The sequence below is a fragment of the Ranitomeya variabilis genome, chromosome 3 (assembly GCF_051348905.1).
Source record: "Ranitomeya variabilis isolate aRanVar5 chromosome 3, aRanVar5.hap1, whole genome shotgun sequence".
NCBI lineage: Eukaryota > Metazoa > Chordata > Amphibia > Anura > Dendrobatidae > Ranitomeya > Ranitomeya variabilis.
In genome coordinates, this window is record NC_135234.1 from 441,612,678 (window position 1) to 441,639,198 (window position 26,521).

Consider the following 26,521-nt stretch of genomic DNA (forward strand, 5'->3'; position numbering starts at 1 on the left):
TTACCGCTGTCTGTCGAACGCCCTAGAATGAACAGCGTCCGACATGACATCAAGCTTATCTAAATCCTTCTGAAACCTTTCTCTGTCTTCTCTAGTGTTAGCTATGCCATCAAGCTTTGCATCATTTGCAAATTTGATACATTTAACTTCAGTTGCCTTATCTAGATTATTTATGAAAATATTGAACAACACTGGGGCCAAGACAGAGCCTTGTGGTACCCCACTTGAAACACTCTTCCAATTTGATGTGCAACCATTTATTACCAATCACTAAGTCCAATCACTTAGCCAGTTGTGAATCCACCTATCCGTAGCCTTATCAATGCCAAACTTGGTAATTTTATCAATAAAGATAGTATGAGAAACTTTATCAAACACTTTGCTAAAATTGAGATATACTATATCTATCGCATTTCCCTTATCCACCTAATTAGTGATTCCATCACAGAAGGAAATTAGATTAGCCTGGCATGACTTTTTTGCAACAAACCCATGCTGGTTCTGGTTAATTACTGCATTCTTATCCAGATACCTGCATACATGCTGTTTAATAATTTGTTCAAAGATTTTTCCTGGTATAGAATTAAGGCTCATTGGCTTATAATTTCATGACTCCATCTTCTTTCCTTTTTTGAAGAAAGGGACATTAGCCCTTCTCCAATGTTCTGGAACTTCTCCTGTTCTCCAGGATTTTTCAAAGATTCTGGCCAGTGGTTCTGCAGTTTCCTCTGCTATCTCTTTCAGTACTCTAGGATGTAATTCATCTGGACTAGGAGATCCAAATTAATTTAAATTAGCTAAATGTTTCCTTACCATCTCTCTGTTCATTGATAGTGTGGATTCTAATATTCCTTTGATACCACAGTGAAGATCATTTGATGTTACAATTAGTTTCTTAGAGAATATAGATGCAAAATAGGAATTTATAAGTTCGGCCATCTCAACATCATTTTGACCACTTCATCCTTTTCATTCTGTAAAAATCCTGTAACATCTTTGACTTTTCTTTTGCTTTTGACATACTCTGAAAATCTTTTTTATTTCTTATAGTCTCCCTTGCAAGCTTCACTTCATTACTGACTTTAGCTCTTCTAACGCTTGCCCTGTATTCTCTGCAGGTAGCATTATATTCTTCTCTCTTTCTATTTGATATATATTTTAGCAGGTGTTTATGTTTTGATATAATCTGTTGGGAGCGAGTCATGACAACCGCATATAGATTGACTATTGGCTGCTTGGTGGCCTCTCAGGTGTTATTAGCTCCAGAGGGCAGCTATTGCATAAACTGTTTAGTCATTGCTGCAGCTAATAACAGCTGATAAGTGAGGGTGCTTGGGATACCTACTGATCTTATATTGATAGCCAATCCCAAAGATAGTTCACCAATGGAAAAAAAATAGCAATAATCGATTTAAAAAAATTGCTGGGCATTAAACTCTTGCTCAAATGAGCCAATAAAAGGAAAACACTGATTAACAAACAGTCTAGTCTAGCACTACGGGGCACTGCTACTGTACCAAGTATCAGATGTCTCTGTGAAATCATCATCAGCAAAATTCCCATGATTGCAATCAACAGTCTCTTTACTTCCTGTACAATTTGTGATCAATTAGGGATAAAATTAGCATCACAAGTGGCCAAAGCTGATCTGTTTCCATTGAGAATTATGTTCACATTAGAGTCTAGTGTTTCGTAGGAAATGTTTAAAATCCTCAAATAACTGCAGAGAACTAGACAGGTCTATCAATAATGTGACAAGGACAAGTTTTGTACAAAAACTGCCATTTATTACCGCGATGTCTATGATATATGTCATATGTTACATGGCTTATGATAAATATCTATAATGTATTTTTTTTTGCTAAATTCGTAGTACATTTATATGCACCATAGCTAAAAGTGCTGCATTTTCTGTGTGTTCGTATTATTATTTTTTGGTTTTTTTCTATTATTTGTTATTTTCCAATTTTTCCCATATCCATTCTATATTTGCATTTATTTATTATCTGCTCAGTTTTTGATATACTAATGCATTTTTCTACTTTTATACATAGAATATCCAATTTACATATCTGCTATTTGGAGCCCACAAGATATCCTCCAGAAAATCACCTTGTGTGATTTGGCAAGATTTATTCTGCAAAATATGGTGGAAAATAATTATTTGGTTAAGGCTTGGCTTATATGCAATGAATGATTGTTCGAGTTCTCTAGCTTTATTCCTTGTATTCCCCATGCAATTTATACCTTTCCTTCCCCTTCCCCTCTTATTTTATTGTGTTTCCTCACTTATTCCGTTATATAAAAAAAATTTTCTGAAAATATTTTTTGGTCACCTAAAAACATGCAAGATTTCTGGTTCTCATCGACCTGTAACTTCTTCTATAAGAGGCTCCTCTGTCCTCCACTCATTACCTGTAGTAATTGCACCCGTTTGAACTTCTTATCAGTATAAAAGACACCTGTCCACATCCTCAAACAGTCACACTCCAAACTCCACTATGGTGAATTGTAGCCCTGCACCAGGCTGGGAAGACTGAATCTGCAATAGGCAAGCAGCTTGGTGTGATGAACTGTGGGAGCAATAATAAGAAAATGGAAGACATACAAGACCACTGATAATCTCCCTCGATCTGCGGCTCCGCAGGAGATCTCACCCTGTGGGGTCAAAATGATCACAAGAATGGTGAGCAAAAATCCCAGAACTACATGGGGGACCAAGTGAATGACCTGCATAGAGCTGGGAACACCGTAACAAAGGCTACCATCAGTAACACACTATGCTGCCTGGGACTCAGATCTTGCAGTGCCAGACGTGTCCACCTGCTTAAGCCAATACATGTCTGGGCCCATCTGAAGTTTGCTAGAGAGCATTTGGATTATCCAGAAGAGTATTGGGAGAATGTCATATGGTCTGATGAAACCAAAGTAAGACTGGTAGAAACAAAACTTGTCATGTTTGGATAAGACAGAATGCTGAGTTGCATCCAAAGAACACCATACCTACTGTGAAGCATGGGGGTAGCAACATCATGATTTGGGGCTGTTTCTCTGCAAAGGGGCCAGGACGACTGATCCGGGTACATGAAAGAATGAATGGGGCCATGTATCGTGAGATTTTGAGTGCAAACCTCCTTCCAATAGCAAGGGCATTGAAGATGAAACGTGGATAGGTCTTTCAGCATGATAATGTTCCCAAGCACACCGCCAGGGCAACAGAGGAGTGGCTCCATAAGAAGCATATGAAGTTCCTGGTGTGGCCTAGCCAGTCTCCAGATCTCAACCCCATAGAAAACCTTTAGAGGGAGTTGAAAGTCCGTGTTACCCAGCGACAGGCACAAAACACCACTGCTCTAGAGGAGATCTGCATAGAGTAATCAGCCAACATACCACCAACAGTGTGTGCCAACCTTGTGAAGACTTACAGAAAACGTTTGACCACTATCATTGCCAACAAAAGATATATAACAAAATATTGAGATCTCTTGTTAATGACCAAATACTTATTTTCCACCATAATTTGAAAAATAAATCTTGCCAAATCACACAAGGTGATTTTCTGGATTGTTTTCTCTTTTTGACTCTCATAGTTGTGGTCTACCTATGATGTCAATTACAGGCCTCACTCATCTTTTTAAGTGGGAGAACTTGCACAATTGGTGGCTTACTAAATTATTTTTTCCCTACTGCATGCTCTCCTATCCAGGTATGTGCTCCACCATCCTGGTATATGTCCCTCATTCCTGGTATATGTCCCTCCATCCAGGTATATGGTCCTCCATCTTTGTATATGTCCCCATTCTGGTATATGTTCACCCATCCTAGTGTATGCTCCCTCTTCATGGTATATGTTCCCCCATGCGGCATATGCATCACCATCCTGGTAAATGTCCCCCAACCTATCCTGGTATATGCTCCCACATCCTGGTATTTGTCCCACATTCTGGTATATGCTCCCCCATCCAGGTATATGCTCCCCTATCTAGGTATGTGCTCCACCATCTTGGTATATGTCCCTCCATTCTGGTATAAGCCCCCATCCTGGTATATACCCTCTCTTTTTTATGTTTCCATCCTGGTATATGTCTGCATCCTGACGCATGCTCCCCCATCCTGGTACATGCTCCCCCACACTCGTATATGCTCCCCATCATGGTATATATCCCTCCATCCTAGTATATACTCCCACCATCCTGGTATATGCTCCTCCATCCTGGTATATGCTCTTCACCCTGGTATATGCTCTTCACCCTGGTATATGCTCCCCCACCCTGGTATATACTCCCCATCCTGGTATATGTCCCTCCATCCAGGTATATGTCCCACTATCCTGGTATATGCTCCCACCATCCTGGTATATGCCCCATCCCTGTATATGTCCCCATCCTTGCATACAGAGGGTACAGAAAGTATTCATACCTCTTTAAATTTTTAACTCTTTGTTTCATTGCATTTGGTAAATTCAAAAAAAATATTTTTTTTTCTCATTAATGTATACTCTGCACCCCATTTTGACTGAAAAAAAACAGAAATGTAGTATTTTTTGCAAATTTTTTACAAAAGAAAAACTGAAATATCACATGGTCATAAGTATTCAGTCCCTTTGCTCAGTATTGAGTAGCAGCACCCTTTTGAGCTAGTACAGCCATGAGTCTTCTTGGGAATGATGCAACAAGTTTTTCACATCTGGATTTGGGGATCCTCTGCCATTCTTCCTTGCAGATCCTCTCCAGTTTCATCAGATTGGATGAGGAACGTTGGTGGACAGCCATTTTCAGGTCTCTCCAGAGATGCTCAATTGGGTTTAGGTCAGGGCTCTGGCTGGGCCAGTCAAGAATGGTCACAGAGTTGTTCTGATGCCACTCCTTTGTTATTTTAGCTATGTGCTTAGGGTCATTGTCTTGTTGGAAGGTGAATCTTCAGCCAAGTCTAAGGTCCAGAGCACTCTGGAAGAGGTTTCCATCCAGGATATCTCTGTACTTGGCCGCATTCATGTTCCCTTCAATGACAACCAGTCATCTTGTCCCTGCAGCTGAAAAACACCCCCACAGCATGATGCTGCCACCACGTTTCACTGTTGGGATGAGCAGTGCCTGGTTTCCTCCACACATACCACTTAGAATTATCACCAAAAAGGTCTATCTTCGTCTCATCAGACCAGATATTCTTATTTCTCATAGTCTGGGAGTCCTTCATGTGTTTTTTAGCAAACGCTTTCCGGGCTTTTATATGTCTTGCACTGAGGAGAGGCTTCCGATGGGCCACTCTGCCATAAATACCCAAGTGGTGGAAGGATGCAGTGATAGTTGACTTTGTGGAACTTTCTCCGATCTCCCTACTGCATCTCTGGAGCTCAGCCACAGTGATTTTGGGGTAATTCTTTACCTCTCTCATGAAGGCTCTTTTCTCACAGTTGCTCAGTTTGGCAGGAAAGCTAGGTCTAGGAAAATTTCTAGTGGTCCCAAATTTCTTCCATTTAAGAATTATGGAGGCCACTGTGCCCTTAGGAACCTTGAGTACTGCACAAATTCTGTTGTAACCTTGGCCAGATCTGTGCCTTGCCACAATTCTGTCTCTGAGCTCCTTGGCCAGTTCCTTTGACCTCATGATTCTCATTTTGTCTGAAATGCACTGTGAGCTGTGAGGTCTTATATAGACAGGTGTGTGCCTTTCCAAATAAATTCCAATCAGTTTAATTAATCACAGCTGAACTCCAATGAAGGAGTAGAACCATCTCAAGGAGGATCATAAGGAAATGGACAGCATGTGTCAAGATGGGGTGCAGAGTGTACATTAATGTGAAAAAAATGAATTTAGCAAATGGATGCAAAGAAACAAAGAGTGACAAATTTAAAGGGGTCTGAAAACTTTCTGTACCCACTGTATGTCTCCATCATGGTATATACTCCCCCCATCCTGCTATATACTCCCCCCTATCCTGGGATATGCTCCCCATCCTGGTATATGCCCCACATCCTGGTATATGCTCCCGCATCCTGGTATATGCTCCTCCAACCTGGTATATGCTTCTCCACCCTGATGTATGTCCCCCATTCTATACTGGTATATAGTTCCCCATCCTGGTGTATGACCCCCATCTTGGTCCCCCACCCTGGTATATGCTGTCCTCGGTATATGTCTTCCATCCTGGTATATGCTTCACCCGGTATATGTTTCACCCGGTATATGTACCCCATCCTGGTATATACTCCCCCATCATGGCTGCGCTGCTCTTGTTCAATACATAGAAAAAAAACAATAAACACTCCTACTCACCTTTCTGCTGCAGCACGTCATCTTCTTCTGAAGCCAGCAGATGGCCTCAGCATCCAAGCGACGGGGGTGTATGATGTCACTGCCAAGCTCCTAGTTGCGTGTATTGTGGTGCATGGACCGGCAAGTTTGTGCACTGTAATACACTTTTGCTGCATATGCATCCAAGAATGCACATCCAGCTGAAAAAGGGGATAGCGTTAGCAGCATATGCACTATGGCGCCATTTTAACTAAAGAGAGTCTTCAATAAAATGGCGCCATAGTGTTCAATGTGCATGTGCTGACTCCTGCACCACACTGCTCAAGCATCAAAGCTTCAGACAGAAGCCTACATGTTCAATTATATTATAGATATATGTATACTGTATATACACACACACATACATTTTATTAGAACTTCTTTATGTTCCTTATATATTTCAGAAACTTTGCTACTCTACCTGCATAGTTAAATTCTTCAAGTCCACCGAAATAGCAGATAATGCTTTTAATTCTTCCCATGTCTCAGAAGGAAGCCACGCTAGATGATCTGTGTTGAGGACAAAGCCATCCCATATTGTTTTATTGAATGCTTCTCTGCCTGCAAATTTAATTTAATGAAAATACATTATGTTAGTTTTATACAGAAAAAACAACCACTTCTATATGCCCAAGGAAAATATTGCATACACTAGAGTTCGGATTAACATTATTTTTAGCCGAATGAAGAGAACCATAAAGTTAAAAATTAATAAATCTTTATTTAAATCACTAAAAACAAGGTAGAGTATAAAATATAACATATAACAGAGTGCCCAGTAGGGGGGACACCAATCTATGCTGTCAATAAATCGCTATATGGGTGAGCAAAATTATTTCAGAGGGATAATATATAATTGTCAGGGTCCAGTCACCTCCCACTTTATAGTATCAGACATACAATTTGGAAGTCATGTTACTAGTGCCTGCAATAACCATTCCGCCGCCTCACCACCACCCGAGCTGCCGCCTCACCACCACCCAAGCTGCTGCCTCACCATCACCAGAGCTGCCGCCTCACCACCACCATAGCTTCCGCCTCACCACCACCAGAGCTGCCACACCCCCGACCTTCTGTCTCTTCCCATTATCCCACAGAATGTAAGTCCGCAAGGACAGGGTCCTCTCCCCTCTGTACCAGCCTGTCACTGTAAATTTGTTTACTGTAAACAATATCTATAACTCTGTACGTAACCCCTTTCTCATGTACTGCACCGTAGAATTAATGGTGCTATATAAATAAATAATAATAATAATAATAGTGACATTACATTGCTGCTAAATATACCAAATACAGAAGAATCTAATCCCAAGTGTAACTGTATAAACTGACACCAATCTATAGAAACAACTAAGAAAAAGGACTATGTAGTCATATGTAAGAAAATTGATATCAGGAGAAAAGAGCAATGTAGCCCAATATCAAATGTCATAACCTGTCACCATGGTCACGATTAGTCTCCATTGTAAATAAGTCATCTATGTATAACCATGTAGCACGGTGGTAAGAATAAAGAGGCAATAATACCTGTAATAGAGGTTTGTCACAATGCCACTGGTCAGGCAAATAGGATAGAATAAGCACCCCCCCACCCCAATGCACTTTTCATCATCAGCTTCTTCCACCATCCTTCTTGATGCCCCTGGAAGAAGTTGACGGCGAGACGTGCGTCGGGGTGATGGGAACGCCTATTTTATAATATACAGTACAGACCAAAAATTTGGACACACCTTCTCATTTAAAGATTTTCTGTATTTTCATGACTATGAAAATTGCACATTCACACTGAAGGCATCAAAACTATGAATTAACAAATGTGTAATTATATACTTAACAATAAAGTGTGAAACAACTGAAATTATGTCTTATATTCTACGTTCTTCAAAGTAGCCACCTTTTCTTTAATGACTGCTTTGCACACTCTTGGCATTCTCTTGATGAGCTTCAAGAGGTAGTCACCGGGAATGGTTTTCACTTCACAGGTGTGCCTTGTCAGGTTTAATAAGTGGGATTTCTTGCCTTATAAATGGGGTTGGGACCATCAGTTGTGTTGTGCAGAAGTCTGGTGGATACACAGCTGATAGTCCTACTGAATAGACTGTTAGAATTTGTATTATGGCAAGAAAAAAGCAGCTAAGTAAAGACAAATGAGTGGCCATCATTACTTTAAGAAATGAAGGTCAGTCAGTCTCAAAAATTGGGAAAACTTTGAAAGTGTCCCCAAGTGCAGTGGCAAAAACCATCAAGCGCTACAAAGAAACTGGCTCACATGGGGACCGCCTCAGGAAAGGAAGACAAAGAGTCACCTCTGCTTCTGAGGATAAGTTTATCCAAGTCCCCAGCCTCAGAAATCGCAGGTTAACAACAGCTCAGATTAGAGACCAGGTCAATGCCACACAGAGTTCTAGCAGCAGATACATCTCTACAACAACTGTTAAGAGGAGACTTTGTGCAGCAGGCCTTCATGGTAAAATAGCTGCTAAGAAACCACTGCTAAGGACAGGCAACAAGCAGAAGAGACTTGTTTGGGCTAAAGACCACAAGGAATGGACATTAGACCAGTGGAAATCTGTGCTTTGGTCTGATGAGTCCAAATTTGAGATCTTTGGTTCCAACCACCGTGTCTTTGTGCGAAGCAGAAAAGGTGAACGGATGGACTCTACATGCCTGGTTCCCATTGTGAAGCATGGAGGAGGAGGTGTGATGGTGTGCGGGTGCTTTGCTGGTGACACTGTTGGGGATTTATTCAAAATTAAAGGCATACTGAACCAGCATGGCTACTACAGCATCTTGCAGCAGCATGCTATTCCATCCGGTTTGCGTTTAGTTGGACCATCATTTATTTTTCAACAGGACAATGACCCCAAACACACCTCCAGGCTGTGTAAGGGCTATCTGACCAAGAAGAAGAGTGATGGGGTGCTGCGCCAGATGACCTGGCCTCCACAGTCACCAGACCTGAACCCAATCGAGATGGTTTGGGGTGAGCTGGACCGCAGAATGAAGGCAAAAGGGCCAAGAAATGCTAAGCATCTCAGGGAACTCCTTCAAAATTGTTGGAAGACCATTCCTGGTGACTACCTCTTGAAGCTCAACAAGAGAATGCCAAGAGTGTGCAAAGCAGTTATCAAAGCAAAAGGTGGCTACTTTGAAGAACCTAGAATATAAGACATAATTTCAGTTGTTTCACACTTTTTTGCTAAGTATATAATTCCACATGTGTTAATTTATAGTTTTGATGCCTTCAGTGTGAATGCACAATTTTCATAGTCATGAAAATACAGAAAAATCTTTAAATGAGAAGGTGTGTCCAAACTTTTGGTCCGTACTGTATATTTAGCAGCAATGTAATATATTTAGCAGCAATGTAATGTCATTAGTAACATGATTGCAAAATTGTATGTCTGATTAGCATTATACTATAAAGTGATAGGTCACACTCACTGGACATTGATAACTACATATTATCTACTTTGAACTTATTTGGTTCACCCATATAGCAGTTTGACAGGATAGATTGGTGTCCCCCCTACTGGGCACACTGTTATATGTTATATTTTATACGCTAGATTGTTTTTTAGTGATTTAAATATAGATTTATTAATTTTTAACTTTATGGTTCTCTTTACTGAGCTAAAAGTGATGAGTGTATGCATTGATTTGAAGTGCCATTAATCTAAGACATGGACACCATTTGATAAACTAACCAAGTAAAATAATGAAGAGTAAAATATTTCTGTAACGCCAGGAAACATAACTTGATAGATTTGCTACAATGCTAAGCATTGTAAACTTCCTTTTATCCATCATTTGGAATGATGTGTTGCTATCCTGTTTTATTTCAAATGTTATATAAAAGAAGCAATGACCATTACTATATTTATCATTTCTGTTCTGTTCAATAAATATAATGATAATAGTCAGTGAAAATAGTTTTTTGTAAGGCTGGGGTCAGACGAGGATTTGAAAATTCAATTGAGTTTCATTCGGAACAACTCAGGCGATTTTCATCCATATTGTCATCCATTTGCTGTCTGTGTGCCATCCGTGTGTCCGATTTTTACATCCGTGTAATATCCATGTAACATCCATTTTTATATATCAACGTTTTAACATGTACTTGATTAAACACAGTTTTCTAGGTTAATAATGGCAATATATCCATAAAAAATCTAATGCAAACATTCGGCTACTGCACGGATGATGCAATATTTTTTTTGGTGCACCCATATACTTGTGTGTTCAATTCTTATCCGACTGTCATCTAAACAACACTCCTTGAATTGTAGTTTGCTGTCCAATCTTTACTCGGACAGCACATGTCTGTACAATACACTCATCTGAATGAGCCCTTAATGAAATTAATTATCAATTATCCATGTTGAAATCCATGTTTTTCTAATATGTGAAAAAGCTGTTAAGATCTGTGTGCCGTGCACTCATCCGTATGAGAATCTGCCTCTAGAGCTTATTTTACATGAAAAGGAGTGTTACAAGTTTGAGACAGGTAGATCAGCAGAGCAGACTGTCAGTCATTACATATGTCACACTGGTAACGCCCCCTTTCATGTAAAATAAGCTCTGGAGGCAGATTCACAAGCATATCAGTGTCCAGCCCATAGCTCTTATCAGCTCATTTACATATTAAGAAAAATATGGATATCTCTGGAATAAGACATCATATGGCAGTTATGAAGGTATCATTTTATTCAGCTTCCTATGACCTACATGCCCATATAGACAGCTTAGGAGGGTTGATCCTACTGACACTTTAACACCATGCAACATTTAGTTCCAATACTCTGATGATTAATTACTTAAAGGGTTTGTCCAGTAGCTAACCATTGGCTGCAGCAAACAATGTAACACCGTTGCAACCAGTGATTGACTTCAGCAGTCAACTCGCTGTACCAGAAAAGAATGTAAAGAAACTAAAGAGATATCCAGGCAGGGTCCAAAAAAAGGTGTAGAATTGGTAGATAAGTGGACTGTGTTTTTTATGTTTAGACTCTGGTCATGCTGTGTCTTTTTAAATATAAAGACTGGTAGATATTGTTTTTTATAGCTATTAAATCCCCTTAGCCCAATAGTTAAATGGTCCAATTATGGACACCTCTAGGTGGCATATATAAGGCTACTATATTAAAATGTATACAGTACATACACATAATAAAACAGTAAACAGTACAGGAAATTTACATGGAAATAAAATAACTTTAGATTAAATTAATCAGAATTTTGGATTTCCTTAGTCGAACGTTCATCATACTTACAAGCAGAACAATATAGCCAAACAAACACGAGTGTAAAAAGTACAAATCGTAGAAAGCAAATGCTACATAGATCTTAAATACGTGACCCAAACTCTGCATATTCCAGGGAACTCAAAATAACATGGTGTTGCAAGATTTAATCAGTGTAGTATGGATGTGACAGGACTTTATGACTGCTGATCCACCAGCACTTGGAACTGGAAAAAATACTGCATTTACTATATTATTCATTATCAAACAGAGAAGTGAATGGCGCAAGTTGAAAGATGTTGCCTGGAAAAGTGGATTTTTCTGTCTTCAACTGTAATTTAATATACAAGTAAACCTATCATACTACATCTTCAAGGAATACAAATGAAACGCACTTAACATTTCAGTGCTTGTTGCTGTGATGTGAATTGAGCAAAACTTTTGCGAAGCAGTCTTCAAAGATTAATTCTGTTTATTCAATTAATTGCAATCCTGTCCTATAACTAACATTGCATTAAGGCATAGGGAAATTTGTTTCTACATACTATTCATTTTCCTAGTAAAAATCAATGCACTGTTTGTATATTATCAATAGTATGTATGTTCATTTCCATAATTCAAGTCAAGATCCATGGTACAGTTACTAGAAAATGTACTCCTTACCTTATAATAACATGGAGTGATGATGAACTATCAGTGTGAAATACTTCCAGATACCAATATAGCACACCATGTGATTCCAAAAAGTGATTTATAGAGATGAAGTGACCCGTAAATGTTTGAGTTTGTTGGGTTCGGTAGAACTAGAGTAAAAAGTTTGGTTCAGTATTCATACTTGACCCCAAACCTGAATGTCGATGCTTTAAAATGGCTCTAAAATTGTCATAGTAAAGGCTAGGGGGCTGTGCAATAGGAAGAGCAGGGGCAGGTGCGTGATGATATGATGTGATCGTGCACCCGCAGTGTCAGAGGCAGAGCAGGGAATGATGGGAGAGGGAGCGTCAGCAGATGCTCTCTCCTCCATCATTGCATTCAACTGTACCGGCGTTATAGATGCTGGTATAGTTGAATGCGGGGCGGGCGATCGGTGGGGGGGTGAGTTGGCGCTGGTGGGAGGAGTCGGCCCTGGCGCCGCTGATAGCAGCAGCGGCCCACTCCTGGCCCTGGCCCTTCTGGCATTTGCCAGAAGGCCAGTCCGGCCCTGCCTCCATGGCATAAAGAGCAAGCTTAGGCCATGATTCCAATTTGGAGACCCAGAAGTTAAAAAGGAGGCAGACCCATCAGTACTCTTCCACCATGTTGTTGTATCGTTGCCTCCTGCTAATACGGACCATATCAGATGGCGTGGTCACAAAGCTTTACCACTTTTCAGCCATGCTAACCTTGCCTTCTGAGGTGGTGGCGGTGCCCCAGCTACATTGACAACTTCCTCCTTTGCCTCTGCCTTGTTCTTCCACTGAGCCTCCGCTGTCAGCGAGGAAAGCTGTCAAGGATTATCGCAGCCCAGGAAGGTCTCACAGAACAACCCGCTGTGATCTTTGTGTTGAACAGCGCTCTGCTGCCCCCTATTGTCAAGACAATTATGTGATTGGTTGCCGATTAATAGAGGATGCCGTAGGCTGTCACTAGTAATAGGCCAGTTATAGGACAACTAATAGTGAGTGTATGGTATATACACCTCCTATTTCAATGCCTGGAATATCGATATACCCCGTATGAACACTGCTAGCTCCAAGATAACCCCAGACATCTCGCCGCCACTACTATTCCTTTTTTAGTATACACAGGCTGACTGGAGACCTGGTAGGCAGCATATGGCTTTGAGGGACGATTTACAAAACAAAAGGAACAGAACTATTAAATTCTATATTTAATCCAAAGGGAGGCAGTGTTTATGAAAAATATGCAAAAGATTTTACTAAGGGGACAAAACAATACAGCATATACAGTTACAGAAAATAAATGGGATTGACAAGAGAACTTACTACACCAATCACAGAAACGATTCAGTTTAGCCAATGGAGAGCTCTTTGCTTCAGTAAACGGGATTTATGCATACGTGATGTGTATATCTCTACAGGAACACAGATAATAATTCGGCCTGATCTTTTATTAGCACCTGAGTTAAACCCATACATACTCCCCCATGATGACCTCACGTGGGCCTGGTTGTGGGATGTCATCAACCCTTCAGGATTTTATGAAAATCCCAACTTATGCGATAACTCCTCTCCAGATGACTGCAAAAGTTCGAGATTGCTGCTATGTTTTTAATAGGGATTTTACCTTTCCCCTATTGTCAGCGATTTGCCCATTATCGATTTGTGGCCTATAGGCAGGGGTTACAGTTAGGGAAATTATGTATCTTCTTCCCTAGTTTGCCCTGGTGCTGAAAATGTATGTCTCATCAATATCTTATTTATACAATCTCTGATATTACATATTTTCTTTCGGAGACATCGAGCCATCAGTAGTTTCTCTACCAGCATGTGATTGTATTCAGCTCTGTAAACACTATAGTCAACTTGGCAGTTGTTGCAAAGGCACAGCAGCATGCATTGGCTCATGTGTTTCAGGCTGCCCAGGGGCAATGACAAGCTGTCCACGGTCGGAAGTTTATTGTCTGGGTTCTCTGTATCCCCCAAAGCCACACTCCCATAATGCCCAAGGACTGTTCTCAGTGCACCCTGTTGTGAACACTGTTCTTCCTCCTACTCCTCATTCTCCCAAACTGTCCCCTGGCTGTACAATTGGGTACCTGGTCGCTGATGGCATAGTAACCAAACCTCTGAGCCATATGTGGATGACAGACCTGATAACGGTGAGAATTGGCCCTGCTTCGCCTGCTCCTCTTCCTTCTGTGGCACCACCTCATTCATCATGGCCTGAATTGTTTTTTCCATCAGGCATAAAAGTGACATAGTAGTGCTGATGATGTCATCATCAGCACTGGCCATATTGGTGGAGTATTCAAAGCAGCGCAACACGGCACACACGTCCAGTTGAGTCCTGCATAGAGGCCCACTCATTGGTAGTAAACTGGGGTTGTTCTGCAGAGCTGGAACTCCAATATTGTCTGTGGCTGCTCACAAAGTCTCTCCTGCATATGTGAGGTGAAGTTCCACCTTGTTGATACATCGCATATGAGGCATTGAGCGGAAAGGCAGAAGTAATGCTGCAGCGCAGACAGGTGAGTACCAACAGGGTGAGAACACCAAAAGTGCGCATGTACTGCCCGCACTTTCGCAGCAGCTCTGACATACGTGGATAGTTTTTCAGGAAATGCTGCAACACCAAGTTCAGCATATGCACCAGGCAAGGGATGTGCATCAAACTGGCTAGGCCCAGAGCTGCTAAGAAATTTCACCTATTATCTCATACCACCAGGCCAGGATTGCGGTTCACCAGCATTAATTACTCATCTGTGTGCTGTTTGATCCCCATACACAGCTCCTGCGTGTTATAGCATCTTTCCCCCAAACAGAGGTGTTAAAGAACAGCCTGCTGTAATTTCCTTCTGACTGTGCTGAAGCTGGCGGTGCAGATTTTATTGTGACCGGATGAGGAGGTAGTGGAGGAAGCGGGAAGCGAAGTAGGAGGAGGTGGCAACCTGTACAGATAAACATCCAGCAATCCTCAGTGGTGGTAGGACATGGGCTACAATGCCTTCTGCATCTGTCCCAGTCGCCACTACATTTACCCAGTGGGCAGATAGGGAGATGTAACGTCCCTGGCCCTGTTTACTGGCCTATGTATTGGTGGTTATGTGGACATTGTCGTTTATGACGTTGTGCAGTGCACACCTTATTTTGTCCGCAACATGTGTGTGCAGGGCATGGATAGCATGACTGGAAAAGTAGTGGTGGCTGGAAATAACATTCTGCCGGACAGCCTCTGCCATTAGTTTTTTTAAAACTATCCATCTCCGTCAGCTGGAATGGCAACATTTCAAAGGCCAGTAATTTGGAAATGCTGTCATTCAGGGACATGTCTTGTGGGTGGATAGAGGGGTATCTCCTCTTTCTCTTGAGGGTTTAGAGGATGGAAAGCTGAACACTTTCATTGGACGGTGTAGAGATGCTCACATTCTCTCTTTGTGGGGAATCAGGTGACTCTGTTGATCGTGACCGGGAAAAAGAGGTCGAGACCACAGCAGTAGAGGGAGCAGGAGAAGGCTCAGATCAGTCATGGTTTTTAAAGTGTGTGCTCCACTGCATATCATGCTTGGAATTCTGATAACTCGTCATTCAGGTGGTGCTCAGGTTGAGGACATTTATGCCTTGCTTCAGGCTCTGATGGCACAGCGTGAAAACCACCTGTCGCTTGTCGTCTGTACAATGCCTGAAGAAATGCCACACCAGGGAGTTATTTTGACCTGGCTTTGGTGTGCTGAATTCAGCTGTGTGGTGGGCAGTAGCAGCCAACATACTGAATTGGGGCCACCCGCTTTGCCTTTGCACCCTGCTCCCCTTTTTCTGTGGTGCTGGGGCAGCGTGGCCACCTCCTCTTCCTCCAAACTGCGCAAGTCACTAGTTCACTTGGATGGCCTCCGCTCCATGTGGGGTCTAGGACTTCATCTTTCCCAGCACCATCTTCTATCTACTCCTCACCCCTGCTCTCTTTGCCGGTCTGAACACTGCAGAAAAATGCTGCAGTTGGCAATAGAGTTTCGGCATCATCTGACGTGCTGTGGTGGTCCACTGACTATGTCTCTAGTCCTCCCACATACCCATCCTCCAAAATAACAAGTGGATGGGCATCAGTGCACTCAGTCTCTTCCACTTCTGGGGCAAGGCCAGGTGGATGGGCCATGGAACCCCAGTCAGCGGAGACATCAAAAAGCAGAAGAGACTGCTGTATGACTTGGGGCTCAGACTGCTTGGCTGAATTGCAAGGGAGTGAAGAGGAAGCCAGGTGACCATGGTCCTCAAGTGCCAACTCTGTTTTCTGAAGTGCAATGGATGGAAGATTATGCAAAGGAACTGGAGCCACTGTCAGCTATCCAATGTAACACAGCCTCAACATGTTCTAGATTCGCCATTCATGTAGTGATATTCGGCCCTATGAAAGGACTCATAATGTCCTATCACATACATGCACCAGAAGAAGGTGTTGTATTTGGGCACATAGCAGGAATAGAATGACCACTTCCTCTCCCTGCAGCAGATACACCACTACCACTAGCAGCAACTACTTCAGCACCAACATGGCCATGTCCATGTCCCCTATTTGATGCCCTCTTGGAAGCGTTTTTCTTGGCACACTACTCACACAGAGATGGTGGCAGAGTAGATTTATTTTTTTTGCCACACTAAACGTATAGACAGCATTTTAGCAAAATTATTTGTTTGGCTTACAAATGGCAAAGAGATGGCTGCATAGTGCAATAACTTTTTTGTAACAAACATGGCAAAAACATGAATGCAGAGAATTATTTTTTGCCACACTACTCATATAGACACAGCAATACAGTAAATTTATTTATTTGGCCGAGTAGACTGATTTTTTCAGGAACACTACTCGTACAGATACGGTTGCAGAGTACCCACAGCGGATTTTTGGTACAGTACTCCCACAGGTGGGTTTGCAGAGTACACACTGTGATTTTTTGGCACAGTACTCCCACAGATATAGGTGCAGAGTACACACAGTGGCTTTTGGCACAGTACTCCCACAGGTGGGAGTGCAGAGTACACACAGCGACTTTTAGACAAAGTACTCCCACAGATATGGGTGCAGAGTACACACAGCAGCATAAAGGCACAGTAGTTGCACAGGTGGGATTGCAGAGTACAAACAGCAGCTTTTTGGCACAGCATTCCCACAGATATGGTTGCAGAGTACACACAGCAGCTTAATGACACAGTACTCGCACAGGTGAGGTTGAAGAGTACATACATCAGCTTTTTGGCACAGTAATCCCACAGATGTGGGTCCAGAGTACAAACAGTGGGTTTTTGGAACAGAACTGTCACTGAAACACACAGAGTGCACACAGCGGCTTTACTGCAGAGTGCACAGCAGAACACTGTCCCTCACTTCAACTGCATCCTATCCCTACACTAATCAGAGCAGAATGGCGTTGGCACTCGTGATCTGGTATTTATAGAGGCCGAGTCACATGGTACACCGTCCAGTCACAGCCATGCCAATACTTGGCATGGCTGTAATGGCTCCGGAAGTGTGCTGCAGCCTTTCAACAAACTTTATTACGTATCCGAATCCAAACAGCTGACTGGACTTCCTGTTAAATGTCTGTGTTTTTGGTCCAATACCAGACACTAGGTGTCCGGTACAAACCCCAAACTTTGCAGTTTATGTTCGCTCATCCCATTGCCTGGTGATTTAATAGCCCATAGTGATGATGATGTTTCGGTTCAGATGTGAACCTTTTCCAAGCACATCTGAACCAAAATGCCACCATCACTATGGACTATAAAATCACCTTTGCTTTTTTGAAAGAACATGGTGTGCTACCTCAATTTTTTCATTTTATGTTGAGGCTTGGTAATTACTTGGAAGCTTGGCACCTTGGTAAAACTAATTTGGTTGGGATACTTCAAACTTTTTGCTATTTTAGATAGATAGATAGATAGATAGATAGATAGATAGATAGATAGATAGATAGATAGATATGATTATCTATACAAACTGTACCTTTAGACAAAAAAGCTATTTCCTCCTCTGTTTTGACTTCATTATTTTCCATGTGTTCTGTCCAAAGAAACAGGAGGGCACATGCCTGGATACTATGCTCAGGCAGTAGACTCCTATAAAAGAGATCAATTATTTTCGGGTGGTCAAATATCAAGACATCTACATTTCCACTTACAAAAAAGGCAAAAGATATGGGTTAAGTTTAGAAATTGTACCAATTGTGGGTCTCAAAACTTAAACATTACAATGTTGACTTCTCCAGTTTCAAGCCCCAGGATTGTTTACCATCCTCCTTCTTACTATTTTTCTGAGACAAGAACAGGATAAACCTCAACCGGACCCTTCTTCCTGTATCTTGAAAATTCTGTACAGATTTTCACTTATTATGATGGCTGCACCATACACTACATGCACTTTTTCCTTTGGTGTAACCCCCATTTCCTTATAAGCTAATGAGCAGCCGCCTCTCTTCTCTTGGGTAGATTGTAAACTTATGTGTTACTCTATAATGTCGGATATTGTTTGTACATTAATTCTCTCAATTGTAGAGTGCTGTGAAATACATTGGCACTATAGTAAAAAAAAATTATAATTTATCATTCCAGAGGTTTTCTAGAATCCCAAAATCCAAATGTCCAACTGAACAAAAGGCCATAACTTTCCTTTCTTTGTAAGATGAAATTGCTATGCTTGAGAGTTAAGCTACACATTTAGTACGAAAACCCTTCAGCAAGTATTTTCATGCTTGAAATTACAATGATAAGTAGCTAGTCGTTTCATCTACTGTCATATTTCATTGATAATAAAAAGTGACTGAAAGCATTAGAAACAGAAAGGCTTAAATGAGATTCTCATTTAACAAACGAGCTGAGTATATAATTGCCTATGTACCATAGACCAGTAATTGTAATAGATGGGAACTGGGAAAGCCATATGCAGCCTATATCAGAGGCCAGGCTTATGACGAATGTAAAAAGTCTCACAGCGTGGAGGATCATAGTTGTTAAAAAAGTCATTCATTGCTGCAGCTTAAAGAGTAACCATCGTTTTATTTTATTTTTCTCAGAATTCAATAGTACAGGTGAAAAGAACTTTGTATTATATCTTATCAGAAAAATCGGATTCTTTCTCCTCCTGAAACTGATCATTCATTATCAAAATTCTGAATTCACAGGTTAAATCTGTATTCAATGAAAACAAATGTTCCTAGTACTGAGTTAGGAGATGACAGTTGGTGCTCATAAGATTCTATGGAGAACTGTAGCAGTGTTTCATGAGAACTTGCAGCAAGATGTCTGTATCTGCCTTAAGATCCCCTTCTCCCCTCTCCAGGGAATTTTAAAAGCACAAACTGTCATCTCCTATCTCAGTAATGAAATAATCAGACTTCACTGAATACAGATCAATTTTACCCATGAATTGAGAATGAGAGATCGATAAAGGAGGTGAAAGAAACATATTTATCTGATGAGATATATTACAAAGTTGCTTATTTTCATTTGTACCATTGATATATGACATAAAAATTATAATGACGGGTATTCTTTAAGCATAAAAAAATTAATTTGTTCTATAATATTTTGTGTATAAGGTGGAAATGAGAGTGTTTTGTCACAGACTAAGAAAAAAGAATTAATATGAAGATTTTGAATTTTATTATACGTTCTAAAATATGTATCTGATATTTTCCCAGCTGAGGGCTAATTGATGTTTTACTGTCTATCTTGACTATTTACTCTAATACTATAAGCACAATTTTAGAAATGAAATTCATTTGAAAATTATTATTCTGCTCTCGAGTGCTATATAAATGAGTGCATGAAAAATGAATCTAATTTAAGTCTCATGTGCGTCATAAGTATAATGTATGTTTGGCTTTTATAAATATAATGTGCACTTCAACTGAATGTTAGGAAGCCACATGATATTCATTAACTAGACTTAATGCACTTGCTGCTGAAATTATGATTTAATGCCATAAAACTAGATATACACTAAGAAGACTGGTGTTATTATCCCAACTGTTCTCGTGAGATATACCAGTAATCCTGTACCTCCCAGCAGAGGCGTAGCTAGGGTTTTGGTTCGGGAGGGGGGGGGGGGGGGGGGGGCGAAGCTGCTGAGTGGGCCTCTAACCAGGTAACCTTGATTACAACTGGGTGACGCACCCTAATAGTGGAGGACAACCTCAGCAGATGACCGCGCTGTTACTGAAGATAATCTCTATATAACGACCAACATGGATATTACTGCCATATGGTCAGTGGTAGATACCAGTCCTACACAACATATAAGAGATCACAGCACAGTTACAGATAATGACTTACCGCTGACGTCCTTTCTGATGGAATCGTTCATTTTTCCCGTCTTTTCCATCTGGCCCAGACCGACATGACAACTTCTTCCAGCTACAACTCGTCTGCAGAGAATACAACAACGGCACGTTTAACTTCTCATATTCCAGCCCCATCACCATCTCTTCCCAGCCTGCACAAACCCCTCATCCTACTGATATCCCAATACTGAGCCGCTGCTGCCATATATGTCCCTATTACTGCCCCTGATACCCTAATACTAAGCTGCTGCTGCATGTGTCCCTATTACTGCCCCTGATACCCCAATACTGAGCCGCTGCTGCCGTATGTGTCCCCATTACTACACCTGATACCCCAATACTGAGCCACTGCTGCTGTATGTGTCCCTATTACTGCCCCTGATATCCCAATACTGAGCCGCTGCTGCCGTATGTGTCCCCATTACTGCACCTGATACTCCATTACTGAGCCGCTGCTGCCATATGTGTCCCTATTACTGCTCCTGATACCCCAATACTGAGCCGCTGCGGCCGTATGTGTCCCTATTACTGCACCTGATACCCCGATACTGAGCCGCTGCTGCCGAATGTGTCCCTATTACTGCACCTGATACCCAAATACTGAGCCGTTGCTGCCGTATGTGTCCCTATTACTGCACCTGATTCCCCAATACTGAGCCACTGCTGCCGTATGTGTCCCTATTGCTGCACCCGATACCCCAATACTGAGCCGCTGCTGCCTTATGTGTCCCTATTACTGCCCCTGATACCCCAATACTGAGCCACTGCTGCCATATGTGTCCCTTTTACTGTTCCTGATACCCCAATACTGAGCCGCTGCTGCCGTATGTGTCCCTATTACTGCACCTGATACCCCAATACTGAGCCACTGCTGCCTTATGTATCCCTATTACTTCACCTGATACCCCAATACTGAGCCGCTGCTGCTGTATGTGTCCCTATTACTGCTCCTGAAACCCCAATACTGAGCCACTGCTGCCGTATGTGTCCCTGTTACTGCTCCTGATATCCCAATACTGAGCCACTGCTGCTGTATGTGTCCCTGTTACTGCACCTGCTGTGTGGTTCTCTGTGCTCTCTAAATTCTAAAGCAACTCTCTACAACATAGTAATGCCAGGTGCAAGTGCCCTAGAAACAGCGTCCATATTTTGCCCCTAGAAAGTAATAATGCCCTCTGTGTGCCCCTTTGATAGTTACAGTAACCTGAGTTCCCCTATAACAATAAGTGCCCACTTTACATTTAATAAAGTCTTGAGTCTCCCCCTGTACAGCTCCCCTATACACAGTGTGATGCTCTCTTATACACAATATAATGCACCCACACAGTATACTGACTCCTTAGTAGCCGCCAAACTGTTTGATGGCTCCAACAATGTATAATGACCCCCACACTGTAATCTCCATACTGTATGATGGCCCCTAGATAGCCTCCATATACAGTAGCATAATGCACCAAATAGTCCACAATATAGTATAATGCACTCCCCATAGGCCTACTCTATAGCATACGGCAGCCCCCATAGGCAGACCCTGTAATAAGGTAGTACCCCCATAGGCAGACTCTGTAGTATAAGGCAACACCCCCATAGTCAGACCCTGTAATAAGGCAGCACCCCCATAGTCAGACCCTGTAATGAGGCAGCACCCCTATAGTCAGACCCTGTAATAAGGCAGCCCCCATAGTAAGACCCTGTAATAAGGCAGCCCCCATAATCAAACCCTGCAATAAGGCAGCACCCCCATAGTCAGACCCTGTAATGAGGCAGCACCCCTATAGTCAGACCCTGTAATAAGGCAGCCCCCATAGTCAGACCCTGTAATAAGGCAGCACCCCCATAGTCAGATCCTGTAATAAGGCAGCCCCCATAGTCAGACCCTGTAATAAGGCAGCCCCTATAGTCAGACCCTGTAATAAGGCAGCACCCCCATAGACAGACCCTGTAATAAGGCAGCACCCCCATGGACAGACCCTGTAATAAGGCAGCCCCCATAGTCAGACCCTGTAATAAGGCAGCACCCCCATAGGCAGACCTTGTAATAAGGCAGCCCCCATGGTCAGACCCTGTAATAAGGCAGCCCCCATAGTCAAACCCTGTAATAAGGCAGCCCCCATAGTCAAACCCTGTAATAAGTCAGCACCCCCATAGGCAGACCCTGTAATAAGGCAGCCCCCATAGGCAGACCCTGTCATGAGGCAGAACCCCTATAGTCAGACCCTGTAATAAGGCAGCACCCCCATAGGCAGACCCTGTAATAAGGCAGCACCCCCATAGGCAGACCCTGTAATAAGGCAGACCCCTATAGGCAGACCCTGTAATAAGGCAGCACCCCCACAGGCAGACCCTGTAATAAGGCAGCAGCACCCATTAAAAAAAAAAAATACTCACCTCTCTTCTTCCTGGTTCCTGCGCTGCTCCCGCTGATCTCCTGACAGCGGCCGCCGGGCAGTGACATCATCACGCTCGCTGTCAGTGTCGGCGATGTCAGACGCCGACACCGACAGGGGGATGATGGGAGAAGGAGCCCAGAACTCCTTTTCCCATCATTGTGGTTAGCTGTATCGGCTAAATGCCGGTACAGCTGACCCTGCGATGACATGTGACTGCTGGACTACTTATGCCATGTTTAACATCTAGACATCCAAATTATAAAAGACAAGAAAGGGAAGGAGCGACATGTTACCAGATATACCACTAGGTACCTTCTACATGATACCCTTTCCCATTGTATCTTTCATGACCCCTATTTGGGTACAGAACAAATAACAGAGCCCATTCATTGTTTTCTTTATAGCCACCTTTTCTAACCCCTTCACAACATGTGCGGAATATGTGCGGCACTACCAGTAGTGTGTTTCCACAAACCGCCGTACATGTACGGCTTGACGATCGCATGGGTTCACACCGAACACTGCCACGATCAAATGCGGGTGTCAGCTCTATAATACATGACCACCCACGATCGGTGCTAGCGCAGATCGCAGGCATTTAACCCCTTGATGCCGCTGTAAATAGTGACAGCGACATTGATCAGCAGAGGGAGCTCCCTCTTTGCTCCCATTGGCACAACTTGAGTGCTGTAAGTCTCTATAGTGACCCTGGGCCGAAAGATGACAATAAGGTCACCAATTGACGATGACTTGAAATCTCCTGCTCATAGCAAAAATTTTACAGATGAACGAGGCACCTTCAGGTATCTTGAAATTGTACCTAAGGATGAACCAGATTTGTTCACATCCACAATTCTCTTCCTAATATCTTTAATGACTTCTTTAGACTTTCCCATGATGCTACACAAAGAAAGAGTGTGCTTCAGGTGTGCAATAAAATACATCCACAGGTGTGTCTCTAATTAACTCAGATGTTGCCAAAAAACCTATCAGGAGCTTCCTGATGACATCATCATATGGACAGTCCAGAATTATTTTTAGGCATAGAAATCTCAGAGTATGTAAACTTTTGACTTTGCAGTAAGCAATAAAAATGCCTTAAAACATTCTCTCTCGATCTCATCATTCTGGCATTTGGCAAATATTAATAGTTATGGGAAGCCTAATTGATCTAAAAACGGGAAAGGTTTATTCTGATTTCATGTCAGATATTGAAAAAAACATGCATATGTGTCTTTATATGAAATAACTTTCTGGTTTAAGGGCACTAAAAATTAAAGATTTGAAAATTAAAAAATTTTCAACAAATTTCAGGGGTTTTTTTTCACAAGTAAATGCAAGTCATATCAAACAAATTTTACCACTACCATTATGTACAATATGTCACGAAAAACAAATTCAGAGTCACTGGGATCCATTGAAGCATTCCAGAGTCATTAGCTCATAAAATGACACGGGTCAGAATTGAAAAATGTGGCCATGTTAGGAAGGTGAAAACAGGCTTCGAGGTGAAGGGGTTAAACGTATATTCTAAATCTGGAAAAGAGAATACAATTGACAGCACTGACTAGGACATTGATGGCGAACCTATGACACGCGTGTCAGTGCTGACACGCGTAGTCATTTTCAGTGACACGCCGGCCGCGGCCCCATAGAAATTGCATGGCATCCGATCCGATTTTTTATCGGATCGGATGCCATGCAGGAAGTCTGTGGGTCCAAACAACAGAGCTCCGGCACAGAGCGTCTAGGCCTGGGACTTCCGGTAGGCCCGGCGCAGCTCCCAGAAGTCCCAGGCCTCCGCGCGGGTCGGATGCCATGCAGGAGATCTGTGGGCCCAAACAACAGAGCTCCGGTGCAGAGCGTCTAGGCCTGGGACTTCCAGTAGGCCAGGCGCAGCTCTCGGAAGTCCCAGGCCTCTGCGTCGGAGCTGTGTTGTTTAGGCGGCATTGCGCTGCTCCCTGCTCCCTGCTTCGCCGGCCGGAAAGATCGGACCTACCGGTCCCATGCCTAGAGTCCGCTCTGCGCCCTAGCTCTGTTGGGTGGCATTGCGCTGCTCCCTGCTGCGCCGGCCAGAAGTCCCAGGCTGCACTTCTGAGGCCTGAGGAGATCGCTGTCTGGAGGCCCTGTGATTGCTGTCTGCAGGCCCTGTGATTGCTGTCTGCAGGCCCTGTGACAACTACAGCAACCATCATCCAGTGAACTGTGGGGTGTCATTTGCCATTACTAAGATAAGTGAGGGGGAGGCTGGAAGAGGCCTGTGCTATGGGTGCCGTTTCCCGCCATTAGGAACGCCATCTTGCAGCATAGTACAGACTCCATTTCACCACCATTACTGTTTGTGGTGCATCCTTATTAACCCCTTAGTGATGGCGAACCTGTGGCAGTCCAGCTGTTGCAAAACTACAATTCCCATCATGCCTGGCCATTCCAAGCAAAAGCTTTGGCTGTGAAGACATGATGGGAATTGTAGTTTTGCAACAGCTGGAGTGCCACAGGTTCGCCATCGCAAGAATTCCCCCTCCCCCTCACTTATCTTAGTTCACGGTACCCCACACAAGTTAAATAATAGCAAGACCAACAAAAGAAACCAACTGACAGATGAACAAAGAAGTCACTAAGCAGGTAAGTTAAATAATTATAATTATACATATTTGTTATTTAAACTATACATGTCGCAAAATTATGGTTTTTTATCAAGGTGACACACCACCCAAGTTATGCTCGGTTTTTTGGCGAATTTTGACACACCAAGCTCAAAAGGTTGCCCATCACTGGACTAGGATATGGCTATGCTTCTAATCATGTACACTTTCTGAAAGAACTTAAAAACTGGATTCGGATTTTGGAGGTTGTACAATGGGCATTCTTATGAGCATGGCAAATATGCCATAATCAAAATGGACAAGTAGACAAGCGATGTATAATATGCTGCAAAATTATTAGAAACTTGTGAACATGCATGTGATAACAGGAAATCTGAAAAAAAAACCTTTACAGAAAAGGCATGCTGGGATTGTGACAATTCATAGCATGCCCTCATTTGAGCACTAAGCTTTTCTGCATGAATGGAATTTTCTATATAATACCTTCCACATGCACTGTAATGTACTTTTGTTGGATCCATTTTTCTTTTTACACATGTAACTTATGCAGCATATTATTGACACCAAGAAACCTATATTATTCCTCATCATATGTGGAGATCCCTTCACAATCACACTGTGAAACTACCATAGTACAAGGAAGGAGCAATGATCCAATAATATACAAAGAATAATATCAAATTTTATTACATTATAAAACAATTAAAGGGAATCTGTCAGCCCAAAAATCATATATGAGCTGCGGCCACCGCCATTCTGTAATGCTGTAGATAAGCCCCCGATGTATCCTGAAAGGTAAGGCTACTTTCACACTAGCGTTAACTGCAATACGTCGCAAATGCGTCGTTTTGTGCTTGCAGGATGCGTTTTTTCTGCATTGACTAACATTAGCGACACATTTGCGACGCATTGACACACGTCGAAACCGTCGTACGACGGTTGCGCCGTGTTGTGGCGGACCGTCGGGAGCAAAAAACGTTACATGTAATGTTTTTT

The 26,521-nt window shown here is 42.4% G+C and overlaps 1 protein-coding gene across 1 annotated transcript in view; it reads right to left on the bottom strand.

Moving 5' to 3' along the window:
- The window catches only part of LOC143816267 (uncharacterized), a 657,854-nt gene that overhangs the window by 280,278 nt on the left and 351,055 nt on the right, over nt 1-26,521 (bottom strand). Inside the window, exons 38-39 of the mRNA XM_077296442.1 lie at nt 18,195-18,307; nt 6,716-6,855 (exon numbers count right to left, since the gene is read on the bottom strand). Coding sequence (XP_077152557.1) covers nt 6,716-6,855; nt 18,195-18,307 — 253 coding nt within the window. The remainder of the gene's footprint in view (nt 1-6,715; nt 6,856-18,194; nt 18,308-26,521) is intronic.